The sequence below is a fragment of the Myotis lucifugus genome, unplaced genomic scaffold (assembly GCF_000147115.1).
Source record: "Myotis lucifugus unplaced genomic scaffold, Myoluc2.0 scaffold_198, whole genome shotgun sequence".
Taxonomy (NCBI): Eukaryota; Metazoa; Chordata; class Mammalia; order Chiroptera; family Vespertilionidae; genus Myotis; species Myotis lucifugus.
Genome location: NW_005871246.1, coordinates 2,187,034 through 2,198,493, shown reverse-complemented (window position 1 = coordinate 2,198,493; position 11,460 = coordinate 2,187,034). Strand labels below are relative to the sequence as shown.

General features: G+C 57.0%; 1 protein-coding gene across 4 annotated transcripts in view; it reads right to left on the bottom strand.

The window, feature by feature from the left end:
• Positions 1 to 4,306: 4,306 nt before the first annotated feature.
• The window catches only part of ACSF3 (acyl-CoA synthetase family member 3), a 71,153-nt gene continuing 63,999 nt past the window's right edge, over positions 4,307 to 11,460 (bottom strand). Inside the window, exons 8-10 of one of the 4 annotated variants that reach the window (XM_023761099.1) lie at positions 9,124 to 9,292; positions 8,866 to 8,977; positions 4,307 to 4,654 (exon numbers count right to left, since the gene is read on the bottom strand). In XM_023761099.1, the coding sequence (XP_023616867.1) occupies positions 4,451 to 4,654; positions 8,866 to 8,977; positions 9,124 to 9,292 (485 nt within the window). In that variant the 3' untranslated portion in view covers positions 4,307 to 4,450. The remainder of the gene's footprint in view (positions 4,655 to 8,865; positions 8,978 to 9,123; positions 9,293 to 11,460) is intronic. The other 3 variants (XM_006097356.3, XM_023761101.1, XM_023761100.1) reach the window with 3 other exon arrangements.

Below are 11,460 nucleotides of genomic sequence, written 5' to 3'. Positions count from 1 at the left end.
ACGGCACAGGACCATTAAAAACACACACGTTATTGTTGAAAGTATTAAATATGTCCCCTTTCCCCCGCATTGACCTCTTCTAGCCCCCCCCCCCACCTTCACCACCCTATAGTCTGTGTCCATGGGTTATGCATATATGCATACAAGTTCTCTGATCTCTTTCTTCCCACCCTCCCCTCCCCGCCTTCCCTCTGAGGTTCGACAGTCTGTTCCTTGCCTCCATGTCTCTGGATCCACTCCATTCATGTTTATTTTGTTAACTAGATTCCACATGTGAGTGAGATCATATGATACTTGTCTTTCTCTGACTTATTTCACTTAGCATGATACTCTCCAGGTCCATCCATGCCGTTACAGATGGTAAGAGTTCTTTCTTGTTTACAACTGCATAGTATTCCATGGTGTAGATGTACCACAGCTTTTTTATCCACTCATCTGCTGATGGGCACTTGGGCTGTTTCCAGATCTTAGCTATTGTAAATTGCACTGCTATGAACATAGGGGTGCATACATTCTTTCTGATTGGTGTTTCTCATTTCTTGGGATATATTCCTACAAGTGGGATCACTGGGTCAAATGGGAGTTCCATTTTTAACTTTTTGAGGAAACTCCATACTGTTTTGCACAGTGGCTGCACAGTCTGCATTCCCACCAGCAGTGCAGGAGGGTTCCCTTTTCTCCGCACCCTCGCCAACACCTACCGTTTGTTGGTGACAGCACAGGACCATTTTAAGAACTGAGCTAGTTTTCAAATTTACTGTTTAGTGCTGGAATTTGTCTTCAATTTTTTTTTCATGTAAAAACTCAACATAAAACAGAAAAAGAGTTGGGACTTTGGAGTTTAAGGTGATTCCCAGGACTCTTGGAAAACTGCTTTATATTCCTGGTCCCACTCAACCCCTAAACAGGGGTGTGTGTGTGTCACAGAGCATGTGTGTATGTGTGCGTGTGCACGTGCATAGGTATACATGCAAGGATGTCTGTGGGTACACATGTGTGTATGTAGCTGTGTGGGCATGTGTATGAGCACATACATATACAGGAATGTTGGTGAGCACACATGTATACAGACGTGTGAACACATGTGTATGTGGGGGTGTCTGAGCACATGTCTAAGCAGGTGTGTGAGCACACACATATATGCAGGGATATGTGTGTGTGGTATGTACACCTGTAGGTAATTCCTCTTATTCATTGTTGCTTAAAGTCAGCCCGGCACTGTACCTATTTTTATAGTTATCTCATCTAGAATGGGCAGTGAGCTGCCGTTTTCTGCACGACGGTCTCATTTTGCCTCCCAGTGGGCTGGAGCAGGGACTATCTCCAGATCCCTTCACAGACAGGAACGCCAGGCTCCGCGCTCCCTGGCCTGGTTCTCAGGGTGCTGGCGGGGCCCTCAGGCTCTGAGCAGGCAGACTTGGGATCTTGCTCCCGGGGTCTGGGCTGCCAGTGGGTCCCAGCCCCACGTGTGTTGGCTGGGGACCAGGGTGGCAGGCGGCTCTGCTTACGGACACACCTGGAGAGTCCGATCCCCTGGCCCTTGGGGGTCTGGACTCTCTCCAGGACACGAGGCGCATCTTGTTGGTCCTGGGGCCCGGCACTGTGGAGTTCTGTTTGCGGCTGTGACATTTTCTGCTGTGGCCCCTGCTCTGGGGTGACTCGGGAGGAATGTTGCAGGGGAAGCCTGGTCCAGGAGAACATTTTTAAGTCCCACGTGTGAGGGTGGCAGGGCGAGGCCCATGCCTCCCCAGAGGGAGACAGAGGGCCGGATGTGAACACAGGGGCTGTGGCGCATTCCTCACCCCTGGGAACCTTGTGCCGCAGGTGGGGCAGCAGGGCCAGCGTGGCGATTAGACAAAGACTTGAGCCGTGGCTGAGACTGGTGGACACGGAAGTGCCTGGTGCCTGGGCAGTGGGTGCCGGCGGCCTGGCCTGTGCGGCCCCGGCTGTTAGTTAGAGCTCCATGCCCTGCCCTGACTTCCTGCTTGGCCTCCTCTGGGGAGCCAGGAGGGCTGGGGAGCTCCTAGGTGGAGCCGTGTGCCGTCGCCAGCCCCCAGACTCAACTTCTGAGGAAGCGAAGCCCTCAGCCCTTGGTTAGAACCCGAGGAGCCCAGAGGAAGCACCAGCCTCAGATCACAGAACAGGGAAACGCAGGCAGAGGGCACGGGCCGGGGTGCTGGGAGGGGCTGTTTCAAGCCTGTCTCTCCTCAGGGGGCTCTTACCTTGGCTGGCCTGGTGCCTGCACACACAGACGCTGGGTGGACGTGGAGGCAGCTGGGCTTCCCCGTGGCCGCTAATGAGTCATGTCCAGGAGGGACATGGTAGGACTCGGGGACCCGCTGAGCCAGGTGTGCTCCCTCCTGAGCGATCCTGGAGGCACAGGCTGGCCTTCCCTCTGCTGAGGCGGCGGCCTGTCTGCGCAGCAGCCCCATCAGGAACCCTGGGCATCCGGGCCGCCTTTCAGTGAGTTCAGCCCCAGCTCAGCGCCGCCCAGTGAGGCCGAAGGCAGATGGGCTGTCAATTAGGCCGTCACAGCTCAGCTCCCAGGGTGCCTGCTGCTGGCTTCACTGGGGGAGCGAGTGTGGGGTGGGCGGGGCTGCCTCAGGTGTGTGTAGGGGGCATATTTAGCAAGGGGGACTTCCCGGAAGCCTCGTGACCCTCCATCATGTTGACTTAACGAGTGGGGCCCAGCGTTCTGTGTCCTTAGAGGGACCTGTTCCAAGGACAAATCAACATCCTCTGTCCTCTTGCTGTTTGCCGAAGGTGACTGTCATTTTCAGAAAGTGTCTGACATAGATTACAGCATAAAGCAAGTAATTATGTAACCATTTTTAGGAATTAGCGTCAAATCACTGGGATTAGGGAAGACCCTGCAGTGTCGAGTCTGACTTCTCTCAGCAGCATGTGGTTATGTGATTCCCTAGTTACCACAGGGAGGCCACAGGACAGGGGGAAGCCGGGTGTCCACCGAGGTGTGGAGGGCTCCCCTCTAGAGGAGCCAGCTGTGGGCACAGCGGCTGAGCCCCTCGAAGGGGCCTGCCTGGTAGGTGGGTGACTGGCGTTCATGTCCAGACCTCAGGAAGGAGGGAGCTTGGGGCTGGATGTTCCTCTGAGCAAATCCCACACCCAGGGTCAGGCCTTGGGGAGTCACAGGCCACAGGCGGGGCTGAGGGCGGGAGGTGGTTCCAGTCCCGCCTCTCTCACCAGCTACAGCCTCTCAATAAGGCACTGCACCCCTGCACGGGCTGGGGTGGCTCCTCCAGTTCCCACGATTTGCTGCTCTTTCAGACACACAGTATGGAGACAGGTTCTGGAAAAGTCAGGGCCAGACTCCTGCTGTGCGGTGAGGGCCACTTCCCACCAGCTGTGGGCAGAGGAGCTGCCCAGGTCTCTGGTAAACTGTCCAGAAGCCTCTGGATTCTCTGCTCAGAGTGCACAAAGGGCACCCGTGCATCGGAATCAACACGGCCAAGAGCGGGGAGTGGGAACGCTGAGGTCTGTGCAACTGTGGCCAGGAGTGTGGAGGACAGGGCCGTCTGGGGGGAGGGTCTGGGAAGGAGAAGGTGGCATTTAGACAAAGACTGAAAGGAGGGTTGTGGGAGTACAGGGGTATGTGGTGGGGACAGCATGGAGGGGGTGGGGGTTAAGGATCAAGGTGGAGCAGCTGCAGGGCCACTGGTGGTCAGCCTCTGGCTACTGAGAGGATTTGGATGCCACAGAACAGCGGGATCTACACCACAACCATGGAGGTGAGTGGCTCCACAGGGACCATGTAGCCACAGAGACTGAAATAAGGCCACCTGGCCCAGCCCAGAAGTTTGTGGGCCCTTTGTGGGGGCTGAGGGATTGCACCCAGCTGCTCAGCAGGGGGTCCAGACACTCAGCTTCCCTGGCCCTCTGGTTGCCTGAGCTTTGTCCCTATGGTGGTCGGCTTGGCCTGAAGGCCTACATGAGCCTCTGCCACTCCCTGGGGCTCAGTGAAGCCACTCTTGTGACGTGGACTGTCCTAGAGACACAGTGGGAAACCCCAGGGAGGACAGAAGGGATGATGGCACGCCCAAACCCCCTCACCTGGATGCCTGGGCCTGTCCTCCAGATGGGCTCCTCATGCAGTCAGGGTTCAATCAGGAGGCTCTGCAGGGGTCCAGGCCACCTGAGGCGGAGGCATGGGCATCCTGGACAATGGGGGGACACCCCAGGCTGCGTGGTGTGCACGTGTGTGCAGACAAGTACGTTCTTTGTCCCTGTGCACAGCCCCACGCAGCCCCGGGTAGACAGCACAGCACAGCACAGCACAGCACAGGCGTTTTCCTCTGAGAAGCTTTACTCAATTTCCTGTGGGGACTGCATCCCTGAGTGACACCTGGACCCTCCTGGGGCCTGACCAGGCAAAGGTGTGGATGTGGCCACATGGACGGACAGAGGAGGCCTCTGGCTGTGATCTACTCCATCAGGCCGGACTCTGCTCCACCCAATTGGGGGTTTGGGTGTAGAGCGGATGCTGGCTCACGGGTGCCTGGCCTCCGGTGCTCCCTGGCTGTGCGGGTAGAACTGCCTGACCAGGTCCCTCTTGTTGATCTTCCCCATCTGGTTCCTTGGGATCTCCTCCACCAGCAGGAGCTCCGAGGGCACAGCATACGGGGCCAGGACGCCTCTGCAGAGACAAGCGTGACCTGAGTGGCAGGAACTCCAGGCCCAGAAGGCACCCACCTCCCGGCCTGGTCATATCTGCGCTTGTTCCAGGAGGGTGCCCTCCTGCAGGACACGCTAACAGAGATGCCCCTCTGCCCCCCGGGGTGGGGGTGAGGATAAGCCCACCTGCAGCCTGGTCACTGCAGCAGCCTTAGCCGGACGGGCGGAGAAGGCGGCCTCCCTGCACCAGAGCCAGCACTCAAGCAGCACCAGCGCTAGTCCAGGGGTGGCTCTAGCCTGTAGCCCCGACTCCCCTGAGGGGCTCCCCATTACATGGTGTGTCCTCCCGTGTGCGGCCACATGCTGGGTCCCACACCCGTAGGCTCTGCTCGGGACCCCTCCTTAGGCTGCAGGCCCACACTCTCCCTCCCGGGCCCTTTCTGGGCAGACAAGAGCTGCTGCTCCCTGCTCTCTGAAGTCACACCCGGGCCACATGCCCTTTTGCAAGGAAACTGCAGAAGCACTGGATGCTCCCTGGGGTGGCAGTTCCCAGCCTCCTGGGACACAGGGACTCCAATCTGCTGACAACAACCTTCAGGCCAGGCCGGAATGATGCAGACAGCGGGCTGCAGGACACATGGCCCCCAGTGTCTGCCCAGGGCCAACAGGTGGCTGTGGCCCTCCATTCTGTAGCTGTGGGGCCTTGGCCACTGAGGATTAGTAGCAAGGAGCTGGTGATGAGAAACCCCAATTCTTGCCTAAACAGCCTAGTGCTTATGAATAAACATGAGCCCAATCACCCTTGCAGGCTGAGTCCACCTGCCCACAGGCAGAAAGCATCAGCAATACAGCCCTGAACACACTGCTATCTTGGGGCAGCTCCTTCCTTAAACAGACTGCTGTAGGCCAGGGCTATGGTGTGGCTCCCACTCCAGGGTACTTGAGTGCAGGCTGCTGCTGGCTCATGAGGAGAGACAGTGCCACCATCTGTGGTCCTGGCAGCTGCAGGAGATGGCCGGGGCTGCCCACTAGGGTTGGAGGACATGTGGGGCCAGGCTGGACTTGGCTGGAATAAGCCACCAGGACTGACAGTGCAGCAGGGGGAACACTCCAACTTGCTCCTGAAACGTAGCTGCCCACTGCTCTGCAGTCTGGTTGCCAAAACTCGGTGTCTCCAGTGGTATTTGGGTGGCATGTCGTGCTTTGTGGCTCTCCCCTGCCTCCATTTTCTTTACCATGCCAGCATTGAGCTGGGTGCCAGGGCCCAGAGAGAAGAGGGCCCAGGCGGGTCTGGGGGTGTGGCCTGAGATGATGGCAGATTCCCACAACGAACAGTGCAGGTGAGAAGGTAGTAGAGCACCATTTCCCAGGAACTAAAAGAAAAACCAGTCAATCTAGAATCCCATGTCCAGCAAAAGTATCTTTCAAGAATGAAGGTGAAATTAAAGACGTTTTTAGACACAAAGACGCTGACGAAGTTCCTTACCAGCAGACCAGCACCAGATGGGAGCGTGTCTGCAGGCAGGAGGAAATGCTGCCGACAGAACTGAGGGTGAGCCAAGGCAGGAAGAATAGCAGAGCCAGGAAACAGACACCATTTCCTTACTACTGACTTCTCTTTAGGAGTAACCGCTTAACAGAAATAAAAGAAGGTAGTGTGGGTGTGTGACAAAAGTAGATGCATAGCAATAATAGCCACAGTCTGTCTATGCATGAAGAGGCCGATGTCACGGGCAAGAGCCTGGAAAGTTAAAGATGCACACTAAAACCCCACCTTAGCAACCACTAAAGAAGGGAAAAAAGTTTAAAAATTAAAATGACCTAAAAGTGTTGTGAAGAACACAGGCTTAAAATTCGCAGACCCTGCATTTCCAAGAACAGTGATCCCTTCATTGCAGGACAGTCTGTAAGCTGGGCCTGCTTTCCTCCAAGGTTCCCAGCTTAGGAAGTGGCCTAATACAAAGCTCTCAGAACTGCTTCAAGGCAAAGTGAGATCTTGCACAGGAGTCCCGCAAAGCTGAGTTGTCTGTTAAGAGCAAGGTTCCCTGTGAAAAAATCCACATGGACAGTGGAGATACTGCCTAACGCCTCCCAAACACGTCTCTTTGGAGGAGGGAGGGAGGGGCACAGAGGGACAGGACTTCAGCCTCCATCCCGACTCATCATGGTCTGAGTGGATGCTGACACTGAGGATACCTCCCGGGTGTGGAAGTCCCACCTGGCCCACTCCAGTTGGCAGTCTGGGGGAGGGAAGGGTGGCAGGTTGTCCGTGTCCTAGACCCTGAACACCTGGTAGTGTACCCAGCTCTGAGACCATGCCCCCGCCCCTGTGGAGACACGCTGTCTTAGCTGGGGAGCAGAGAGATTGAGAGGATGGCAAGAATCTTCAGAAATAAAAAAAAATAGCAGAAGAGAAAACGTTATTTAAAAAATATATTTTTAAAAGCCTCCAAATGATAGTGAACATAGAAAGAAACACAGCCTTACTAAAAAGTCAGTGTCCAAGAGTCGGAGGGAGGCTCCTCTCCCCATCCCTGCACCCACACGGGGGACGCAGAGGGTGGCTCCGAAAGGAAGACCCTCTTCTCCCGCCATGGGGTGGACAGCCTGTGTCACACCAGTGACTGCCAATCTGAGGACACAAAGGCCCAGACACCAGCCTCAGTCTGACCGTCCTCACGGAGACACACGGCAGGCTAGCCAACTGCTCCGCCCAGTCCTGTTCTCCTGGGAGCATCTCCCCAAAGCACCCCAGATCCTCTGCACAAAGCGCCGGTTTTAGGGTCTTCGCACACCCACAGTCACAGCCATGACCATTAGGACAGGACCTGTTGGGGGCTGGGCCAGAAGCCTGAGCTGGATTTGAGAGACGCAGAGCCGAGCCCAGGGTGAAGGGGCATGCGGGCACCTGCCTGGGGACAGCCCCAGGTTAATGTTCGACTGCAGACTTGGACCCGAAACTCTCTGGGAGCTCTCGGCATACGACACACATGTACACACACATACACATATGTACACACACATGCACACATATCCACCCTGTACTCACATACACACATGGAATTGTTAACAGAGTAATTGTTTAATCAAAGCTGCCTCTCCTCTTGTTAAACAGCAGTGCTCCGACTGTGCTTCTGCAAATCCCGGGGATCTAATTGCCCAGCTGTGCTGCCCCTGATGAAACCAGGATTCCTACTGTTTGTGAAATCATGTTGGACAAGCCAAAAATATCTTTAGCACCGAGGAGGAGGCAAGCTGGGGTGGAGGAGGGTGTGGGGAGAAGAGATAGATGGGAGGAAATTCTTGGATTTAGATAAAGAACTCGGAGATTACTAACTGCCTCTCTGAGCTGCAGGGCCACTGCTCCATGGTTCCATTACACCCCCCCCCCCTGTCCTGTCCAGTTCTGTCTGGCTTTGACAAGGATGGGGCAGGGATTTGGGGTGGGCCCTGGGACTGACCACAGGGCCCAGGGAAGGGTTCTGTGAGCCTTGGGACCGAGAAACCACGGGACCAGGCAGATGGCAGAAAGGCTCCTGGGGGAGGGGCTAGGGTTAGGCGAAGGCAAACCGGCCAAGATGCAGGGTGAGGGACAGGGACTGCGCTGCTGGAGATGGGGGAGCTCTGGCCTTGGGTGGGCAGTGAGCACCCACTGGGCATGGGGAATGCCCAGGCTCAGTGCACATGGTTTACAGCAGTGGTCGCCAACCTTTTGGACCTCACGGACCACCGGCTGGCGACCGCTGGTTTAGAGCATGGCCGAGGGGTGGGTGCTCTGGATCTGGCTCCAGGTTCACCGGATGTCCCCGACAAGACTCTTCCTAAACCCAGGAGAGAACCTGCTCGCTCACCACAGGGGACACTGTCCAGGAGCAAGTGTTTCTGCCACCTCAGAACCTTCCTCCAAACCTCATCTGAGTCACATGGTGGAGTGGGAGCTCCCATCTCCCTGCGAGGGCTCCCGGCCCTTCGGTGATGGGCACGCACGGGTTCTACATCTGCTTCTGCCAGCATGACAGAGTGTCCCTGGAGCCCCCTATTGGGGCAGCCTCATGTAAGTACCACGTCGCCTGACCTTCCAAGTCTCCCCCAAGATGAACAACAGCAAGGCCCAAGCCCCCACCTGTCCCCTCCAGGCCATGGGACAGTCCACCCCCTGCCCACCCATTCCTCTGTGGTGGGAAAGTTCCCTCCCCTGACCCCATGAGGGCCGCCGGCCCTGCCTGCCCTTACCTGGCCCACTCTTTGAGCTCCCTGTGGGACAGTGAGTGTCCCTCTTCCAGTGTCACCACTGCAGTAACCCGCTGGCCCCACGTCATGTCCGGAACACCGATCACAGCCACATCTGTGCACAGAACAGGGTGGGCACCTTAAACACCAAGTGATCACTGCAGGCTACAGAGTAGCAAGAACGTGCAGGAAATGCCGGGGAGGTGGGGTCCCTGGAGCAAGTCCTGGGGAACAGTTGCCGACAGCACCACGGCCACTCACCCTTGATGCTGGGGTGCGCCAACAGCAGCCGCTCCACCTCCAGGGCGCTGACCTTGTAGCCACCCGTCTTGATGATGTCCACTGATGTGCGCCCCCGGATCCAGTAGCTGCCGTCCTTGAACATGGCTGTGTCGCCTGAGGAAAGGGGTTCTGGTCACCAGGAGGCATGCTGGGGCAGGCACAGAGGACACATGGACATGGGTGGGTGCCTGCATCTGTGCCCATCAATACTATTGCTACGCTGGCTCTGTGGGGGGCAATTTTGGGACAAGGCAGCAAGCACAAAGTTTGACAGTTGTGCTCTCAATCTGTGGTGCTGACAGCGGAACACCCTCTGGCTGTGACCCTATGCAGGTGTCATGGAGAGGCCCGCACTGTCACTGCCCAGGACACCTGTCTCTCAGGCCCCTGAAAACAGAGAGGAAAGAGGATCGCTGTCTGTCAATGTCCGCAGTCGGGTCGTAGCCTCGGCAGGGCCCTGGTAGAGCTGGGTATCACCGTGGCCTTTCCTGGTGGGGCGCTCCTGGTGCCATGTGGGTCTTTGACAGGAGAAAAGGGACTTCCGGCTCCACTGGCTCACTGCCTGCTTCCCCATCTTGCCTCTCTTGGGCATCACCCTGGCAGGAACCCTCCCAGCTAAGGATCCAGAGTCCTTTCTCAGACATCACCGAGCATGAGAGGGGTGGGACGGAGGACAACCAGGAGCTGGAGGTCTGCACTCCAGCCTGGGGCTTCGAGGGTGTGGTGAGGCGGGCTGTGTGAGTGCACACACGTGTGTCAGTGTGTATACATGTGTGAATGTGTGGCATGTGCATCTGGGGACACCCCCATCCCGCCCGCTGCAAGGAGTGCTGTTTCACCCGCCTGCTCTCACACCCTGCACTTCATGCCGGGTTATTAGCTGAAATAAATCATAAATATTTCATTATACATCATGCGTCCGACGCAGGAAGGAGCCATCCATCACTGCACCACTCCTTGAGACCTGCCGCGGTGTGGGGCGCTCTCCAGTCTATTAAACAAGACGGATGGGTGTGCTTGGACGGGCTGCTGGCTTATTTATAGTGCAGCGGGAAGGCCAGACTCCCAGAGCACAGGAGGCGGCGTGGTGGTTCTCACCCGCCCCGACAGGAAGCGTAAGAAATGAGAGGCGTTAGAAAGCTGCATCATGGGGTCGGGACAGCCTGAGGCGCGGGTGTGAAGTGACTGGAGTGGCTGCAGGGACAGGGGTGGACACCAGGCCTCCGTGACCTCCCTCCCATCCCTGCTCTGGTCCTGTCTTCTCTGCACTAAACATCTGCATGGTTTTCCATGTTTCCATGGCTGCCAGCTGCCTGCCATGTAAATGCAGAGTTCGGCCTCGGTCCATCCTGTTCCCCGTCCTGGCTGAGTCCTTCCAGGGGCTTCCTGACCTGACCCTGCTGGCCTCCACGAGCCCAGGGACTCAGCGGAGAGGTATTGCTGCCTGCTCCAGGCCCTGCCTGTCCCCACTGCCCGGAGCACGGCCATCATGGTTTCGGGGCCTCTGCCGATGTCACCTGCACCCTCTTTGAACTGCTCTCAGCCCTACTCTGTGCAAATGCAGCTTAAGCCAGGGTGAGAGCCCCCTATAGCTGCACCCCCATGGCCACTCCGCAGCCCCTGACCATATCCCCTTGCCCTGGAGCAGGAAGACGGCTCCGGCCTGCAATATTCTAGTCCTCCATCTGCTGCCTCTCCTCCCTTCAGCCTATTCAGACATTACTTCTCTGGCATCTCCAGGTGTCCCCTTCCCGCACGCCAGCTCGCGGTGGAAGGTGGCTTCCTCCAGCACCTGTCTCCTGTCACCAGCCTGATGCAGAGCAGCGAGAACTAGGGTCTCCTCCGAGAGAACCAGGCACCGAAACGGAGGGGATGGTGCTGGAGACATATGGAAGTTGTATCATGGAGGGATTTGGGGATTTAGATGCCAAGGAAGGACAGGTGCACACGCGGGAGAGTCCCGGTCACTTATTTGGATCACTGTCAGGCAAAACCAACACACGATGACAGGTAGTCCAGATCATGCTGGATTCCCCAGGGGGCTTCCCATGTGATCACACGTGTCCTTAAAAGAGGGAGGCAGAGGCAGATACGACACAGAAGACCATGTAAGGACAGAGACAGAGGTCGGGGTGACGTAGCCACAAGCCAGGAACACCTGGAGCCCCAGGAGCTGGAGAGGCAGGGGAGCCTCCCCTAGAGCCTCCGGAGGGAACATGGCCCTGTGACCTCTAGTTTCCAGACTGGGAGGGAATAGATTCCTGTTGGGGTTCTGGTTAGCGGTGAGTGGTTCCAGCAGCCCCAGGACACCCCCAC